General features: G+C 32.9%; 1 protein-coding gene across 1 annotated transcript in view; it reads right to left on the reverse strand.

Annotated features, from left to right (window-relative positions):
• CASK (peripheral plasma membrane protein CASK) overlaps positions 1-21,194 on the reverse strand; it is a 408,349-nt gene that overhangs the window by 13,474 nt on the left and 373,681 nt on the right. Inside the window, exons 15-16 of the mRNA XM_077429351.1 lie at positions 1,563-1,570; positions 1,018-1,227 (exon numbers count right to left, since the gene is read on the reverse strand). Coding sequence (XP_077285477.1) covers positions 1,018-1,227; positions 1,563-1,570 — 218 coding nt within the window. The remainder of the gene's footprint in view (positions 1-1,017; positions 1,228-1,562; positions 1,571-21,194) is intronic.

The raw sequence follows: 21,194 nt of genomic DNA on the forward strand, positions 1-21,194 counted from the left end.
TATATACGCTATCACTAAGCCAAACTGCTGGCTAACATATGTAAGTTAATGCATTTTATTAAGTAGTAAGTGCAATATGGATCTGGATTCTTATTGATCGATGATTTTTCTGATTTATTCATTCATTTTATTAAATTACCTATATACTTTCCCATAGTGCCATTACTGGTTACTTCTGAGCGACACCTATGGTATGCAACTTGTACATATGTATATAAATTTATAGATTATAAATTTGAAATCACATTCAAATAGTGGTGACATAATGGGTAGGTTGGTTCTACCAATTTGATGAGGCACCATTTCAACAATGAAATCAGATAAATTGGAAAACTCTGATAGGAAATGATCGACTAAGAGCCACAAATATCTGACCAGCAGTACTGCAGAAATACTTCCGAATAAATTCCGCTTAATCGCGGCTAATCCAGGGCTTGAATCCGGGATCCTCTTAGTGGTTAGCATTAACGCAACCACTAAGCTGTAATGCTGGCAAAACTTTGCATACAATTAAAATAACTTTAATTCATTGTTTGATAAAGTATGTCCAATTTTTGCAACATTGGAAGTTTCTATTCACATACTCCAAATTGTATAGCAACAAAATAATTATGAACTAAAATATAATATAAAAAAATAATAATAAACTATAATTATAAATATAATTATATTTAATAATAATATGATTTCAGACGGATATGATTTCAGCACCAGTCAATGATAACAGGAAAATTAATTTATGTAAGCATTGGGTGTATGTTGAAACGTCCGGACGTATGTAAGTTGAGACCTGTCCGAGTCTTGACAGCTTTTCGAACGTGTCGAGACAATAGACACGCGGACCACAGAGGCTGGACTCTGTTACCTGCCCAAGGGTGTACAAACGGCAAATCCGATATTTTCAAGACAGTAAATGCTATAAAGCGTATTTTGGAAATATTTCACATATAGGTCATATTACGTATGCAGGTCAGGTTTATAATAGCTTATGTAAAAGAATATGGGAATTTTAGTTACCATAGGCTCATCGGTGTTCTTCTGGAACTGCACTAAGCGCACCCTAGTGACTGTGTCGAGGTCATGCGGTGCATCCAGGGGTCCATCCCCGTTGGGCAGGGGTGGTCCACCAAGGGTACCGCAAGCCAACGAACTCGGTGGTGGAGTTACGCGTAGTGCTTCCTCGCCGTACACTTCGTGCGCCACCACGTCGTGCGCCTGCAGCAACGCCTGCAACAATTTATAACATACATATAAATAAATATTGAAAATAAATTTGGGAGGCCATGAAATCCTTTTTGTTATTAATTATTTTTATGTCAAATATTCGTAATGAAACGTGGATATTGAATGATCAGTGTTTGTTAACTAGTGGTTGACCAGAACTCATCGTCTAAATAGTGATCGGGACTCAACGACCAATGAACGAGCTACGCTCAACAGCCAATGAGGTCTCGCGATCAATCGACCAATACTGCATGGAGTATAGGTTTAATATAAAAGGTCAGCGAATTGTATCGAAGATTCATCCAAGCTGGCTGTCCGAGATGTGAACAATAAACTACTTTTACGTCTTTCACTCTGATGTGGAAACCCCTCTTCACACCCACGCAACAGTACTATCTGACATGCACATGATTCAAATAAATTTAATAAAGAAAACAAATGAATATTTACTATTAGATTTGCAATGTTTAAGCTGTTCATATTACAAATACTGAGCGAAGCCGGGTTAAACAACTGGTATATAATATGTATATTGAAAATAATCGTTATCTCCAGTGGTTCGCTTTTTGCCTTTTGGAGCGGAAATAATGCAAAGTAGGAATGTACATATAACGAGTTTAATGGGATTTTTGAAAGTACTAATTTTGAAACTGTCTCAACAAGTATTATATTATACATATATTCAGATTTCTATTATATAATATTCTTTCAAAGTTCGTCGATTTGATCTGAATATAATTGAAACAGTTCCATACAAAATTAGTATTTTTAAGCTTTGATGTCTTCTCTTTTCAAAGAGCGGAAATATACATATACCTACATATATGTACATACATATAATGGTAATCGTTGAAAAATCAAAAACATTCGTGAATCTTAGCTGGGATTTGAACTAATGATCCATAAACTAGTAAATTTCTTAATCAGTGAGTTGTATTATGACTAGTGGTTACGTAGAAAAGTGTACATCAATCATAAAACTGAATATATGTATATTTTAATCAAAAAAAAAAAAAATCTTAATAGTGATTAATATAATCGGCTGAAGATTAACAAACAATAATGTGGAGCGAATGTCAATATTTTTGTTCAATTTTTTCACAAGTGGATAAAAGATGAAGCCTCGTTCTATGTGTTTCTCATGGAGTTTTCCTCTTAAATTTAAATAGCCAGAGTATGTTGATATACGAATTTATATTATATCCGATGCATCCCATATGTATATATACGTACACATTTATGTGGAAAAATGGTCATTGTAGATAAATCGCACGAATGAACATGATACATATGGACATAAATCTTCGAATTTTAACGCTCTACGTAGGTAGAATATAGGATACAATTTAAGACTATTAAAGTGCACGCAAACGAAAAATCGATTTGAGATAAATAATAATGCATGTTATATTATAATTAATACTAAATCTATATAAGAAAAGTGGACGTAAAAATATCATTCATAAAAAAATATATTCGATAAATTTTGAGGTAACAGCGTATTTTCCAACATTTTCTTTGATCTTTACTACTGCTTGGTTAAAAATTGATTTACTCGCATACCGGAACACGTACATCCTTCCATTAACGCGAACCGGCAAAAATATTTGTTGTCATCATTAATCTGAGGCATAAGGGGTAGAGGAATAAAAAAAGGCGCGAGATTGAAGAGGAAGGGATGTAGGAAAGGAGGGGTTTTATTTTGCCAGCGGAGGAACGCTAACGGTATTAATCTCGTACAACGAGAGGCTAACGTCGTTGTAACGAGCGCTCATTCTAGCTTATTGCGACAAAACGCCATCGTTATAAATCCGCAATTACACCATAGAGGGGAGAGGGGATGGTTCTATAAGAGAAACATTTAGTAAACGCGTATCTGAATTGTAAACGTTAACACCGTTGCACACTTTATATACGTACATATAAAGATTCGTCAAAGATTTTAAACTTGAATGAGTATATGTACATACGCCATTCATAATTGAATGAATTGAATCATTGGATTTTATTTTAATTTAAGAAATCTTCAAATTTACGTATGTATGTACATACATACATATATACATATAATATTTTTTTACACAGTAATATATATGAGGTCTCTTAAAACCGCAGGACGAAAAGAGTTGCTTAAAAGCATTTTTCTGTTGAGAGACCGAGAGTACAAATTAAAAAAAAGTTCAATTTAAAGCACAGAGGAACTAAAAATAAAAACAAAACAAATCTCTGTCTGTATAAGTCGTAACCTGTTTATGGTTGAAGTTTGAACACCCCTACGAGTATACTCCCCGAGAGATGTTTAAGTGAAAAACGACCCATTCGGCTATCGCTAGCTTTCAACCACTTTCACCTACATATTCTTAAAGCTTTTTCACTGAACGTTTCAGACGGATTTCACCTGTAAATTTTAAAATGGACCACTCAAATTCAAATTAAACTTTTTCTAAGGTATATTTTTATTGCGTTTTTTTAGACTACAATGGGATTGCGGCAGGTGTGATTAAAAATATAATAATTATTATTTATATTAAAAAAAAACTTAAAATACATATGTATATAATAAAAATAGCGGTTTTTCATAATCTACTAAACATTGATTAAGAAAGTCGTACAGTTACATATGAACTTGTTTTTTTTTCATTTATTCAATGATAATAACTTTTTTTTTGTAATTGGCCAGAAAGGCGTTTTGGGATTACCTGTTAGGCCTTCCTGGAATATACATATGTATAAATAAAATAAATAAAAAATGTTATAGGTTAAGATGCAATGGTTTCTCAATGATACCGTGGATTAGACCAAACGGCATTTATTTAGCGTCTATCCCAAGCGTAGTTCTTAAGCACTCAGCCTATGTACGCTCTGCACTATGCATACTCGTTAACCACACTCAGCACGGTCAAAAATATTTCCTATATATGTATGTACATATTGAACATTTCAACGAAACTATTTTTTGGTTACTCTAAAAATAATCATCTAATATTACCAACATAATTGAAAATAAAGAAAACTCCCGGTTTCAAAGTTTTCTTTTATAATATAAATTGAATATAAGTATGTACTGTTACGTGTACCTTGCCGCTATAGCGCGCCTTGATCTAATTTAAAATAAATATATAGGGAATATAAAACCAAAAAAGGGATAAGATAAACATTGACATCATCAGATTCAGTATATAAACCGTGCCCGAAGTACGAGAGTCAGTCATAACATGTTGATGAATCGTCAGCAACCTAATGAACGTTTTAAAAAAAACAAATAACCTCTGAAAACTGGAACGTGATAGTACATACATATGTACATATATTATGTATGTATACATACATAACATTTAACGAAATACCCACATACAATAGTTTACCATTTAAATAATTCCATACCAAGTTATGAAATGTAATAGCATTTCTATAGTTTCATATATTCATTCATCAAACTTGAAGCAAACTTAGAATCATGGAAATTGACAATGTTTCAAAAATGCTTCAAAAGTTTTAGACAATGACCAAGATTATGAAGCAGTCACATTGAAAATTGACACATGTACATATAATTGTATGTAGTATATATTTATATATGTATATGAATATAATCTGCAATATATAAGAACGCCGCAGCTTCCGTAAATTTTTTTTCAGGTACAGATAGATTTAGCATAGGAAAAGGACTAAGGCAAGGAGATACCATATCGCCCAAGTTATTCAATGCGGTGCTTGAGGGAGTTTTCGGGAACTTGGAATGGGACACAGCCGGAGTAAGCATCAACGGTCGCTTCTTGAGTCACCTTCGGTTCGCAGACGATATAGTTTTAATAGCTCGTGATTCAGCTGATCTACTTAACAGACTAACACAGCCGGACAGGTGTTATATTTAGGTCAAATAATTGACATGTCTGGTAATAAAGAGGAAGAGATAAAGAGACGTATGAAATTAGGATGAAGTGCATTTGGACAAACGAATGCTGTTTTTAAATCAAAAATGCCACTCTGCCTGAAGAAAAAGATCTTCGATCAATGCGTTTTGCCAGTGATGACGTATGGATGTGAAACTTGGACACTGAACGCCAAGATGATACAAAAAATCCAATGCACTCAAAGAAGTATGGAACGCTGTATGCTTGGCATAACGAGGAAAGACAGGAAGCGGAACACGTGGGTGAGAAGTACGACAAGGGTAGTGGAGATAGTGGATAGAGTAAAGAGATTGAAATGGCAATGGGCGGGTCACGTGGCTAGAAGAATGGACGAAAGGTAGACAAAAGAAGTGCTTGAATGGTACTCGAGATAATGCAAAAGGGTAAAAGGAATACCGCAGAGAAGATGTGGGGACGAAATTAGGAAAATGTCCGTAGTGAGATTGATGAGAGTTGCGCAAAACAGAGACGAGTAGGCTGTAATGCCACAATGGTTCAAAATTAAACTTAAATAAATAAAAAAGAAATTATTTGTTTATTTTATTTTTCATGGTATTTACACGAAGTGTTCATACAGCACCTATTCGACAAGTACACAATAAATATCAATGATATTTTTATGTAGTAAGAACAGTCAATACGTTTCGTAGCTGAAGTGATACACATATAATACAAAAATCTAAGAAAAATGGCACAATATTCAAAGAATAATAGGGAAAACAAAAAAAAATGTACGTGTACATATTATTGAAACAAATTGTTTCACGGGCTGGCGGGTGTAGGGCGTTTGTTTTTCGCCAGGGTTGTGCAATTTATCGGCGTACACTTGACCGGAGACGGGGGTGACTTATAGCTTATTGGGGTCGCATTTATCACGAGCGTATATATTGAAAGGACACGTTTTCTCAATATCGCTATACTATTTAATCCTCCTGAAGGACCCATTAATTTTCGGCGCTAGAGCGAAAGACCGACCGCGACCATATATTGCCGTGCTCATTTTAAATTGAACACATATTGGTAATAAAGATCAATGAAATGTAATAAGAGTTAAGGTATGATTGCACTAGGTGACAGTGCGCTGCAGCGACGCAGCGCAGCACTTCATAGTTGGTACAAAAGCATATTCATAGTGCGTTCTATCTCATACAATTTCATACAATAATATTTGGCCGCGCTGCGTCGCTGCAGTACAGTGCCGCCTAGTGAGGTCTAAGCTTTACAGCCAAAGTGTTTGGTTTCCATTCCAGATAAGTTTGAAGAACCGTTACGGCTAGTTCAAGGATCCCTAAGCTACGCCAGTGATCCAGTAAGTGTAGTCCGCAACCAGTTTATGCCTAGTACGCAAATGAATCTCAAATTCCAATAATTTCTACAAAAATCATTAATGTTAAACATTAACTCCCTCAATATAAATTGATTACTTATTATTATTAGTTATTTATTATTTAATATTATTATTATTATATCAATATCAATAGGTACATATATTATATGTATTTATTCTATCATTCATTTGTAGTATATGTATATTATTGTTATTATTTATATTTAGAATGTTTGAAAAAATAAAGAATATGTCCTAATTCGGTATTTGTTGTACTTAAAATATTCCTCGTTCTAAAAAGCTCCTGATGTACATATGTACATACATATATACATACATAGTTGCTTGTCTCTTTGAAATATTTGAATGTTAATAGAATCTAAGCAGGTTCGACATTTCAACAATCGACTTCATCTTAATTGTTGATAAAATACCGTATAAAATTGATAAAATTATACTTAATTATATACTTATGAGTACTAACTGAAAAAAGCGCTATTTTATAAGTTAGAGAAAAATATATGAAACAATCAAATTCGTATCCAAAATAATAAGCAACTATGATGTTGTTCGATAGACTTACTATATATTATATAAAAAGTATAACTAGAAATATTATATAAAAAATGTATTAGGTTAAAAAACAGACACACATTCGATATAGAAAAAAACTGAATTTACTACTCGTTTATTATATATATTTGATAAATGGATTTAGCTTGATTTTTTCCAAGCATTTATATCAATTTTCATGGACTGCCATTGCTTAAACCGTAATTTGTCTTTCCCCGGGGAAGATACCTTGTAACGTTCGGGACGAATCAATGGGTTTCCACATATAAATCATTTTGACAAACGGATGGAACTTTCGCATATCCCGACACTTTTCCGACGGCATCGTCCGTCAAATTACCATCAAAATGGTTGCGGAAAAAGGGTCTTATCCGGTTTTTAAAGACGACATTCTCAAGCGTCTACGGCGGAAGTGTCCATTTTTCCTACTACTTCACAAAATAAAATTCACATCATTCGAAGAATTTAGTCGCATTGGTAAATTTATTTACGAAGCCAGCGGTCGCTTAAACCTTAAAGTTGGAGTGACTTATGCGAGCGCAGAATGGACCAAGTGAGATGATTGCGGACGTGAGCGGAAATTCGGTCACAGAGAGGAATTGAACTAAGCACAGCTTCTGAAACTGTGCAATGTACATATGTACATACATAAAAATATACATATATAGTCTACTTGTACATAATGCCTCGAGTACTGCACAATTATTGCAATAGATGTATGTATACATATGTTTGTACATAGATTTAAATGCAATTAATTAATTAAATTAACGAAAATTAATCAATGAATTTATAATCTGTTCAAATATAATATGATCATAATTGGACTATTCAAAATGTGACTGTATAATTGTTTTTGAGTTTTTAAATTGTATGAATAAAAATAATTTTATAAGAAAAATGAAACAAATAAATAATCACAGTATTGAACATTCGTTGACTCTTTTTTTATACCTACATATATATGTACGTGTTATAAAAAAAGGTTGTGAGTTTCATTCAGAAATTCTGTACAAGTCTTGTTTCAAGATGAAAGACTTGAGGTTGTGCCCTTTTGGCGTATTTTTTCGCCGGTTACATTTTTAATGGTGCCTTTTTGAGCGATAAAAAATGTATACGATAACTCCAAAATCCTGAAAGCGAAATGATGTTCGATATTAATATTTTATTGCAAAGGGAAAAATAATAAGAAAGGTCGGAAAAAATGAACAGCTGGAGAGTTAACATGGAAAATAAATAATACACCCTGGTAATTCACATTTCCCAACCACATAGTATATTTGAAATTAATTATTTCAATTGAAAACTATACACGATTATTAATGTTTTCAAAGAAACGTCAAATAAAGCAACTTAAGGAGGTTTAAAAAACACTGGCATATAGATACGTAAACTTTACGTCATCTAAAATGTTCTTTATACGGTGCGACCTATATTATAGTGTTTCCAATGTTTATGATGCCATTGCTCACTATTTCACTGTTATGCGAGCCCGCCATGAACGGGTTAAGAACCGGACAGCCCCGTAAAAGGGAGTTATCGGATACGAAACGGAATCTTCGGGTTTACGGGAGTTTTTTCTTTTTTTTTATTGTAGATAAAACGAATTTTAGCGCACGATGGTGCAAAATGAAGTTTGAATGCATCTAACATAGATATACATCTAACATAGCTACCATGCAAAATAAACAAGTAAGAGTTGAGTTCATTTGACATTATAAATTAATTAAAACGGATCATCATAATTATAAATTGAAATCATCGCTGAATTCATGAATTTAATATAATTTAGGTGAACACAAACAGTGGCGTAACAAGATGGGGGGGATATCAATGTCCCCGGGAGCATCAGCTTTAGGGATGTCACGAAGGCAAAATATATATTTTTATTTATAGTTTTCTCATATTTTGTAATAACTCTCACTTCGAAAAATACAAAAATTCGCCAAACAAATTAATGTATACGAGTGTTCTTCGTAATCCGTCTGTCGAACATGTTGTCTTTGGATAAAGCAATAATGTGGCGCCAGATTTGAGCCTGAGAAAAATGGAAGATGCATTTAAGATAATGCTTGCTATACAACATAAGTCAATAAATATGACAACCGGGGGGGGGGGGGGGGAGGGGGTGAAAGGGCGAAAATAAAGAAAAAAATTGACACAGACGCCATTAACCCTCATTACGCCACTGGGTGAACATAAATCAGCTTTGAATTAATAACCAAATTACACAAAAATAAAAAGTCATAAATTACTATGTAAGAATAATCTTTGATAACACTGAGCAGTAAAACATCACGTTTTTCGCTTACCAGAGCGGAGACTAAATCAATCTTTACTAAATTTAGCCCATTGAATTCGAATATGACAATTATTTTTGTTGATTTCTTCTCGTTTATGAGATATGATTGTTTCAAAAAATGCGTAATTTTTACAGTAATTATATAATTATGATAGAAAACCATAAAAATGCATTATTCATAGAAATGAGAACCTCAATTTTTTCATAGAAATTGCGAGGTTTTCAATTAAGATAAAATTTGATTTGAAGTCATTAAAATGAAAATTAAATATTAAATACATACATACATACATATGTTATTAAAACGAGACGATTGATTTTATATATATATATATATATATATATATATATATATATATATATATATATATATATATATATATATATATATATATATATATATATGTACATATAATATTTTAGCACCAATGTACAGTCTAAGGTTAATTTGTTTTTAGATAAAACAATTTTGATAACATACAATTTGTATATCATGTATGTACATATATCTATCTATATTAATTTCACAGTATAATGAAGGAGTTGGGATATTATACTACTAATGAGTTCAAAAGGTGAGGGGTAGAATATATATACATACAAATATAATTAATTCAACCAATATCGGATAACGTGCGTTGTAAAATCGATAGAAACATAAGCGATTAATAAATCCTTAGACAGAATTGGGTACAAATCGAGCAGTAAATAAGAGAAAACTGTAAGGAACCGATAACAGTTGGGTTAAAGGCGCCAGCTGCAGGTCCACTTAGCGTCCCGACCAGAAACGAGTAATGAAACACAAATTGAGTTTCCTACACTTAAATATCAATTTGCAGACGGCCACAACTCTAACCAGAGCCACCATTCCAATGCGCAGCGGTCCGGGAAAGGTTAATCGATCGAACCCGCCAAAGAAAACAGTTCGGAGAAGATCGCAATCTTCATTGTGGCGAATTCAAATCACGATCTGAAAAATGCGCATACAAATAATCCGTATATAAATAATGTAACATTTCGTAGACGAGCCCGCCTTCATTAGGCGAATCTACCTCTCGAAAAGACTGATTGCCTTGAATTTTTGATTTGATAACCGTGAAAGGGCGAACGGGGGTACGCAGAGTCCCGAATTCACCGTTCCCGCTTAATACGGAATTCATTCCGCGTTCCATTAATCCGAAAAGTGCGAAAGAACACCGACCGCCCTTTGTACGGGGGCGATAATTTAAAAAGGGGCTCCTAATTCAATTGGCGTTAGTGCTGCCCTTTGTTAAATTAGGGTTAATATTCACCTAGCCCAACCGCAAAGTGGGAGTAGATATCTAAAACCGTTTTTACTTGTGTATATCTTGCGTAAGATCTATCGGAAAGTTAAAAAGTTCCCGATTGACTTTTCTTGATTTAAAAAGACGAACGCGCAATTTCGATCGTTGATAGGAGTAGATAATTCAACCAACTTGAGAGGATTCGCTTAGATATACGAAATTCTGATGAAATATAATCATCATTCTTTTCAGAACAAGGAATATCAATTTGACAAATATAACAGTAATATATCTTTATTTATAGTGAATTTAATATAAAGAATACATACAATGGACAGAAAAAGGCGAAAGAGAAGTATGTAATTGATGATGAGACGTGACGGGATGCATAGGAATACACGACGTTCACATAATTATTTAATAAACGCTTCAAAAAAAAAGGATGATTTAATCATTCAACATTTCATTTGCGTTCAGATTGCGACAGAAAAACAAAACTTCTTTCTACTGTATACATCCTATATACATACATATTTACATAGTTACAAAGTTGGGCTACAGAAGTAACAACGTCATCACTCTTCAGTTTGCAGTGACAGCGAGTACCGATCTCCGTCTCGTATTCTAGTAATGCAGAGTAACTTGTTGGTGTCATTTCATTTTGTTTCATCACTGTCAGAAACGTTTCTGGCACACGAAAATACTAATTCAAAAGTACACAGAGATAAACAGGACTGTCGCGTCAAAATCTAGCTCGAACGGATCGATAAGAATAATGAATTCATTGAGGATTGATCAAAGACAACGAATTTTATTCCTCTTCATTTACATATAAGATGTATGAAGATTTTTCAAAATGAGTCTCCTAGTCGAGATATACTTCTGAAATAATAATTTTCATTTCATAAAAAGTCATGCTTTATTTATGTACATACATATATGTGTATGTGTATATGTAGATACAAGAACTTTATTAGCTATGTCTTTACGTTTTCATTTTTTGTGCAACTTGAGACGTATGCGCGAAAGCATGCGTTCTAGGACATGGGCGCCCGCAGAAAAGTTTCTAAGGGGGGGGCAAGATATTTTTAGTGATGTTTTAATGTAGTTTTAATTTACTGTAGTGTATTTGTATGGTGAACGAACGGACAGGACACTGTGGTAATGAAGGGCATACTGTAGCAACAATTTTTTATTAACACAATATATATATATATATATATATATATATATATATATATATATATATACATATTATACAAAATTGAATACAGAAATCACCACAGCTTGAGAAACGCTGATCCTATATATATATATATATATATATATATATATATATATATATATATATATATATATATATATATATATATATATATATATATATATATAGCTGAATATATATATATATATATATATATATATATATATATATATATATATATATATATATATATATATATATATATATATATGTATATAACAAAAAATATTACAACATAAATTTAAAATAAAATTAAGCTACCAAAAATATCTACAATTTTGTCCATAAAGTCTTTTTTGTTGCAGTTCACTTTGTCTCTGTGTACGCTTAACATGCACAATCCAGACAGACGTTCAACTGACATTGTAGATCTAAGCCATGTTTTTACACGACGTAATGTGCTGAACGATCGCTCCACCGTACATGTTGTTGCTGGTAATGTTAGCAAAACTAGTAAGGCATACCTGATACTCGGATAAAACTTTGTAAAAGGTAACCTGACGCTCGGATAAAACTTTGTAAAAGGTAACAAGTCGATGAAATCTTGGCTACTTTTGTATTCTCGCGTTTTCAATCAATCCAGGGGGTGGGCAAGTGCCCCCCTTGCCCCCCCCCTGCGGGCGCCTATGTTCTAGGACGAAAACCTCCTCTTGGCTTCCAAGTGAGAAGGGCGTTCCTTCAAGTCATTGTTAATTCATACGATCTCATTATTTTCCTCTTAATTCAGTTTTTCCCACATTTCCTCAAATACGGGAATAACTTTTTTGACCATTGTCAAACCTATGTCAATACAAAGATAAAATATTATCGAAAACTTTCGAGGCGCTGATTTGTGGACTGGGTACCATAGAAAAAATTAACGGCAATAGAAAAAAATTAAAGTCATAGAAAAAATTAAAGTCAATTGTTAAAAAGTTAATTGCATGCACATGACATTGATAGCTAACGTGGTAGACGAAAACGACTAAGTGAAGACAAATCTAGTAAATGTTGTAATTTATAATCTAAAAGAAATATTGAATATTTTCCGGTCGACGACATTTAAGTTGCATAAAAAATTATATTGTGTTCTCACACGGCACTTACAATTGATCGTTGATATATATATGTACAGATGTATGTGTGTACATACATGCATAGGCCTGTACAGATGTTCAGCAAACGTAGAGCAACAACCGTAAATGGCACACTTTTCTGCAACATTGCGCAATAAACCGAGCTAAGTGGGGTTTGTTTTTAATCGCTGCTATGCTGAAATAAACTTTTTTTTCCCCGACCGGAAGCACATTTGCGACTCGGCGACAAAACACGTTAATCTTGCTCGGTGTTAAATCACCTGGAGTGGGGGTTTTTATTTGGTTATGGCAGAGGGTTTGACCCTTTACGGTCATTCCGGAGTGATAAAGGGCTCGTTAACGCCTTAGCGGCATGCGATCCGGTGCAAAACGACCCCGCGGGGTTGGTTTCGAAACGGGTTATTTTTCACACGGACCCATTTGACGGTCGATTCAACGCTAAACTGACGATATTAACTACACCAATAGTAATACTTCTTATATCACGGCCCATAGAAAGCATTGTAAATGATTCGGAAGGGTATATCAAGTACAATGAAATCTATCGTAAAAAAACCTTTATCAAATCATTCACATTTTAAGCATTCCTATAAGATAAAGAATGATATTTTATATATAATTTATATAAAATGCCTGCGAATGGTTTGATCTTTCTCATAAAACTGTACGAAGTTGAAAAATGGACGATGTTTCAAGCCTTCATAAAATATCATAAATATCTTAGGTCTATTATAATTAGGCTTACCATCCGTTCCAGTTTGAACGGGACTATCCCGGTTTCGAGGTATGTATGGTCTCGACGCCCCGACCAGTTTGACATTTTGTCAGTTATTTGGTAAAAATTATAAAGTGCCGCTTCGGAAAATGACTTCTAGGTATTGACGGAATATATCTCAAATATTTGATTATAAAAGAATACTGTACAGAGATAATAGAACAGTTATTTGATAATGATTTTGATGAAAAGTATTTGTTGCTTGTGCAAGGATAACTCAAATTGTTTAACAAATTTATCTTGGTTTTTAAATGTACAAAAGCAAGTTAAATTGATATTGTCAGTGAACTGAGAAAATCTTTAAGAACGTAGTTATTGTAAATTTATCTTATTAAATGTACATATTTGATTTTACAAAATTCACAAAATGTTATGTCTTTATTATCTTGAGCTATGGGAAAACAGTAATAAGATAAACAATTAACTAAGTTTGACTTTAATAATTAAGAATTAATAAAGTCAAACACCGTGGGTCTATCGGCTTTGCCGCCTTTCCGATGTATTTTAAATAAATAAATAAATAATTAAATAAAGTGTCAAATTATAGTAAGTCTGAAACTGAGTTTTGAATGAACTTTCAAAACTAACACATTTTGAGATAAAATATTATGGTACGGTGTTATCTAGTGATAATTTTCTAGTATTTTTTAGTATCATCTTATTTTAATGTTATTGTATAGCATAATAGGAAAAAAATATCCAAGTTTTTTGAAAAGGATTAAATGTCTTGGAGATGTGAACCTATAGATTAATAATTTTAATATAAAAATTTCGGAAGTATTAAAGTGCGTAAATAAAAAGTTTAATGTTTAAGGTTTAAGGTTTAATATTTCACGTACAATGTAATAAAAAGTTCTACAATTCATAATTTAGACAAAATTAAAAGAAAAACAGAGACCGGGAATCTTGTGGCTGCAAAATTAACGTGAAAGTATCGATAAAAGATACATAAGAATAAAATATGTGTTGATCCAATTAAATCCAGCTAAGAATTCAATATTAACCTTCGCTACTAGTCAGTAAATGACTTTTTGATGTATAATTTTTAATAATATATTATTATTTCATATGGTGTAAAAGTGTGTTGATACTATTTGTGCAAGGTTAAGAAAAGCGCGTTATCTCTAGTGATTCGGTTGCGTGAAAATGTCGCGTAAAAACGGTAATTACATCGTGGCGTGACGGCGAGGAATACCTGACCGAGGCCACTGAGAGGAGAAAAAGGAAAACGGATGAGTGAAAAAGAAGTGGAAAAACGAGAAACGAGGAACAAGGGTTTCACGCTTCCATTGTGTGGAAAACCGCCTCGGCGTGGAATGTGGAGTGGAGTGGAGTTGAGTCGAGTGGAGTACGAGTGGAGAGAAACGAGCTGTGGGCCTCATCGGTCCGACGCCGTGGAAAATCCGCGAAGATGCTGATGAAGTGGTGAGTGTGCCGAGCGACAAAAGGATTCCGTCGAGTGGTGAAGTGGCCGCTATTGTCCGTTTTGGCCGATTTACCAATTTTCGACTTGGCGAAAACTCTCGATCCCGACGAATTTCGTCGATTCGGCAGTTGTGAAAAGTCGACGAAAAATTTCAAGAGAAAGGAACGGGCACGAATTTGACCCACATCAATGATGAGGGATTTTTATATATTGATTGTATTATATATATGCCGGATTTATGTTTTTAAGAAAACTTTGTTCAATGGCCGTCATACAAAAAAAGTATTATGAAAAAGATTTAGTTTCAAACTTCCATATCATACTAGCATTTCTTTATCCAAAGTATCAATAAATAAATAAAAATAAGGAGAGGCACCATTTCCTGTCAACTTAAAAATTTGAAAAAAAAATTACTTTTAGATATGTAATTTCAGTTCAATAAAACACAAGGTTTCTGAGAAAAACATGAAAAAAACCTCGATTCTCTAGAGTCTAGAGTAAAAGTACTTCCGGTTCAGATAAAAATATTAGGTTATAAAATTTATAATTTCTATTACATGTAAAAAAAATTCCGTACGATTCAGTTAGCGGTTTGGGAGATAATAGATTCAAAACCTTTTCCGATCAACTAAAAAATTTAAGTCGTGTCGATAAGTCGGGACTAACGGTGTTCAAAAAATCCCCAAAATATACACAAAGACACACAAACATAATTTTTTTCTAGATCAGGAAAACGTGATCGGTGATCGATTCTGAGTTCGAATCAGTCAAAATCTCGAGTTCGCATTTTCGAATGATCACAAAACATCATCTATTGTTACTACGTACATAGATACAGTAAATGTATACATTTATATGGTTTAAAGCTTGAATTTTTCGGAAGAAGGAATTTTTTGATAATATTCCAAAATAATAATATTCAGAAAATATTTCAAATCCCCAGGTATGACTAATTTTTCTCGTGTAGCATACATATGTATGTATGTACTTCTAAAATAGATATTTTTCATTTAAATGAATAAAAAAATTGATCTACAATGTATGTATGTATTATATAGGTATACATATATCGTTTATTACGTGAAAATATATTGAAATTGTATATAAATTTTACATAAAATTGGATACATATGGTCGAAGACAACTGTAAAGAAGCTATATTTCAATTTTTAATTTAATTGATAGAAAGGTTTGGGAGCTTAAATTACAAAACCTATTATTTTTATCGTTACTTTTCGAAAAATACACGGACTTTTATAGAAAGTTTGCGGAAAATTTTGCGGTCCATAATGAGTTACGAACTGAAAGTCTCCAAAATGTGTAAAGCCACTGACTGATCTTTTGCTGCCTGTTTTTTCACAAGTAGAGGAAACACATTGTGAGTCATTTTAAACTGATCTTTAGTTATGACGAAGAAAAGATAATACGAATAAAAACCACTGTTATCTTTCATTACACTTTTAATCAATAAGATTCGCATTCACCAAAAAGATTTATTGTGGTTTAACGACCTTTCTACGGTATGTACTAAACATACATATATGGACAAAGGTACATACAGTTTCATATATTTTCTCCATTTATCTCTCGCTTTATTTTATAATTGGGTGTTAAATTTTATTTTTTAAATAAATTTTATTTTTTTATTTAAAAACATGATTTAATTGCGAACAATAAACCAGCAGCATGGCTCGGTGAATGCGTTTATGCTAAGCACCAATAGGTCACCAGGTTCGATCCCGTGAGCTAACCTCGATCGAAAAGAATTTATTTTGAGTATAATCTTTAATGTTGCTAGTCAGACATGGATATTTGTGACTCAAAGTCGATTGTTTCCTATAAGAGTTTTCCAATTTATATGATTTCATTGTTGAAACTGTTCCTCCATCAAATTGGCTGAAAACCATCCTACCCACTATATTACCACTATTTGAATATGATTTATGTAAATCCATAAATGTCTCGTTAATTTCGAGTTTTTCCTATATCCGAAATCCAGCGATTTATGTAAAAAAAAGCTGCAATATACAGATGTAATTGACCAGGAAGGCGCATTGGGGTTTACATGTTTCCTGGTATATGTATATGTACATATGTATGTATATGCATTTTTAAAATAAAATAAATATTGGCATATAAAATTTACTTTCGCAGCAACGCACACTATAAATAAAGCAAATAATTCGTCGAGTTGAATAGATTTATGTTGAAAATTTTATTTTGTGATAAGATACGTATTCTTTCATAAAAGTCGAACGGTGACGAAATTGTGTTTTGAACCATTTAAAAAACACCCTCTCCCTGACTCATTTTCCTCTTTTTTTTGTCCAAAATTGTATTATTTTGGAGCGCGTAAATTGCTTTTCGTCGTTCGAAAGGTGAAACCTGTCAATAAAAAATTCGCACATTTTTAATATTAAAAAAAGTCGACGGCGAGTTTGACTTATTAAATCAACGCTTTAACGAAAAATAATTTACTTAAACATACATACATAAAATATGTTTGTATAAAGTACATATTTTGGATATGTACATACATACACATATGTAAATTCGCGGCTATGTGTACTGTCTGAATTGCCATTTGTTCTGGTGTGATTTATTATTTTCGAACGTACAAATAATGTAGTGCATCATTTCTCACACATATGCATACATACATAGCACTGCAGTACATACATATATATGTATGTACATACGCACTGAAGGATACCCGATAAATCATATGATATTTGATGCTGCGAATGCTGTTGACAGTTATTAACGAGTAAAATCGATTAATTTTGAATCGAAATAAATTTATAAAACAAAACATATACATATGTGTTATTTTAAATTGCTACATGATGAATTACGATTATCTGACTTTGGGTGAGTTACAAGATGAATAACCGATGTTTTAGTATGCAAGTTAAGTAAGGCGAGGATCGATGTGAACGTAGTTCCGTTTTTTCGCGGAAGAACAGGCATTTGGCAAGTTGCTGGTTGAGTTTTTGCCGACTCGGGCTCGCCATAAATCAACAATATCGAGGAATCTGTATCAGGAACATGGCTGTAATATGTCATCCGTGAATTTGTGTGCGTGTGTGTGTGTGTGTTTGAATTGTAAATTCGGAAGAGCAGATTTTGCCATCCCCCTTCCTATTTGAAAACTGAACGAAACGTTTAACGACTTATATATTTTAATGCCGAATAAATTTGCAATAAACGTCACGGTGAATTGTCGTCGTCAACGCAAATGCCCAAATGCGTACATGGACGAACGCTCATTTAACCCTCTCTGTCCAAAAAGCGTGTCATTACCTTTCGGGAATGCGGACACATAACTATGTATATATGTATATGCTATAATAACGAGCTCTTTATATACCTACTTATTGCATTATACCTATTTTATAACACTTTCGTAATACAATGTCATTCTCGTAAACTGGGGAACTTATGTATATTATACACACACATATTATGTAGATTCGAAATGCTTTATAAATTTTCCATTTAACCATCTAAATATGTATTGAATGTACATAAATATATATCGCATACAAAATTAATATATACGAACTTTTTTACATATCGCTCCCGCGTTCCTAATTAATAATAACTTTAAGCATATTCCCTTCTCTTTAGAATATTAAAAATAATATTGAAATTTTGTCCAATAGGATTAAATTTTCATGTAATTACGTGTTTTTTAGGAAGCCAATTTTCCATAATTCCCATTTGCCGGTAGTCCGATAATTTTTTTACTAATTTACCGACTTACCAGTAAATTACCATATTTTTCAATTTCAAAAACAAACGCTTATACACATTATTTATTATATACTAAGATAAATTGCCCCAAAAAAAGGGAATGAGTGGTACTGGATTCTTTATAAATTAATATTTTACAAAAGACTAAAAAATACTTATTATTTATTCGTCGTTTAAGAAAATAACAACGAAGACAACATAATATATTCACAGTATCGTCCAATAGTTGTGATCTACGTATGTTTTCAAGTATTTTTTTCAATTTATTTCATTTTATCAAAAAAGTGATTTCATTTCTTACAATTTCTTTATTTTTTTCTTCTGAGTAGGTTCCTCTTCTAAACTGTATTCAGTTTTATTTTTAATAGCTAACTGAAGCCTTTCTTTTACTGATAACAATCATTAGTTCGTAGATGGAAGTACTAAAATAGCACCATCGGAATCTGAATCTGAATTTACTACATCTTTCTGTTTTACATCGTTGTGTAATTTATACTATTATTTTCATTATTGTATATTTTTTTCTTCTGGATAAAGCACGAGGTCGGACCAGTGTTGCCAGAAGATAAAATAAAAGAGGAATGTGATAAAACGCACCCAATATGTTTTGTTGCTTTACCGGTAAAAGTAATAATTTACGGAGTTATTTTTCGGGCCATTTACCGGTAAACCGGTTTATCGGCAATGGACTCCCTAGTGTGTATGTACTAAAAAGTTGATGAATCCAGCAAGGAAAGTTTATATACCTACTAAAAAATAACTTGAAAGTTGTTCTATTTAAAAGGCGCTTTGTTAAATTCACTTTTTCTTCTATAAAGCGATCCCAACAATTTTTTCCCCTGTCCTCGCATATTTTCGCTAGAAAGAAAAATTCCAGTTGATGGATTTGTGCTACGATTTACGAGCAACGCTGTTTCCAGCCTAAAATATAAGAATTCTGAGATAATAGTTGGGGATGACTGTGTAAAAAAGGGATTGCCGGTAGGAAATTGCGCATTTAATTTCTTTCCGCAATTCTAGGTAGAGTGAGGACTGGACATATTAAGTGAAAATTAAAAATGGTCGTTATCTCGACTAATCCAATTCTGTCAGAGTGATGGCGGGTAATTCTGCTCTGAAGTAAATTAAAAACGAAGGAGTGCTGTCCTGTAAAAAAGAAAGCAGACGTGACATTTAATTGGATTTGACTTGTATTTTCAATTGGACTTATTTTAGTATGTGGAATTTATTCCAATATAAACAAATATAGTTAATGAAATTAAAACTAACAACATTACGCTTTGTATTTAAATATGTACATTCATGTATAATGTACGAGTACAAACCTATCTATGTATGTACATAAATACGTATTTGTATTATGTACATACATGGATATGTTACAAAAGAACATCGATAAGTCAAAGTAGCAGAAATTAACAAGGTGGCGGGTATTATCCTGAGGAGAAGAATAATAATACAAAAATACGCGCTTATCATAACAAACAAACGAGAGAACGCTTTCAGCTCGACAAACAATACTCCATTAGAATCACTCGGGGGGTCAAAAATACCCAGCGGCGTTTTCAACATCGAAACTCGGGTTGTTTTTCGCGCGAAAATACGCGAATTATTTTTTTCTCCTGCACGTTATCTCCCCCTCACCGCTCCTCCCTCTCTACGTCTATAGACTTTATTAGGTCGTTTTAACACGAAAAAATATAATATTTTTTTTTTTTATTATGTGAAACGGTTATTTGTCACCGAAGGGTCAAAGTTACGGCCGCCACTCTTAGTTTATCTCGTGAGAAATTTGTGAAAAGAAAAAAATGGCTGTAAAACGTTCGCGTCGGAAAAATCTTTGCGCTATATTTGAAAGACGTTGCGATTTTCAAAGTTTCGATAAAGTCACTTTGGTTCGGACGACGCTTTCTTATGGATAATTTATACCGGAACGACCTTGCCGAATTATCTTATTTATACGCAGTGAAAAATTTGAATTAAAAATATTATTACATTGTATTATATGTGGTTATATTTATACAAATATAGAGGAAGGGTGAAAGAGAACGAATGCCATTTTGTTTACACAACGTCAAGAAGTAAGAAAACGTAAAAGAAAGCGGAAGAGGAAAAAAATGGACGAAAGAATGACAAGAAAAGGTCAAAAAGACAGGGATAATTACCCGACGATCTAACAAACAAAATCACTCCTTGTCATTTTTTTTGGAAGGCAAATTTTATACAAGTTTATACTAATATCATTCTGGGCGGAAGAGTGTTGATTATGTGCTAAAAATAAGACCAACTGAT

The sequence above is a fragment of the Arctopsyche grandis genome, chromosome 4, assembly GCF_051622035.1.
Source record: "Arctopsyche grandis isolate Sample6627 chromosome 4, ASM5162203v2, whole genome shotgun sequence".
Lineage (NCBI taxonomy): Eukaryota > Metazoa > Arthropoda > Insecta > Trichoptera > Hydropsychidae > Arctopsyche > Arctopsyche grandis.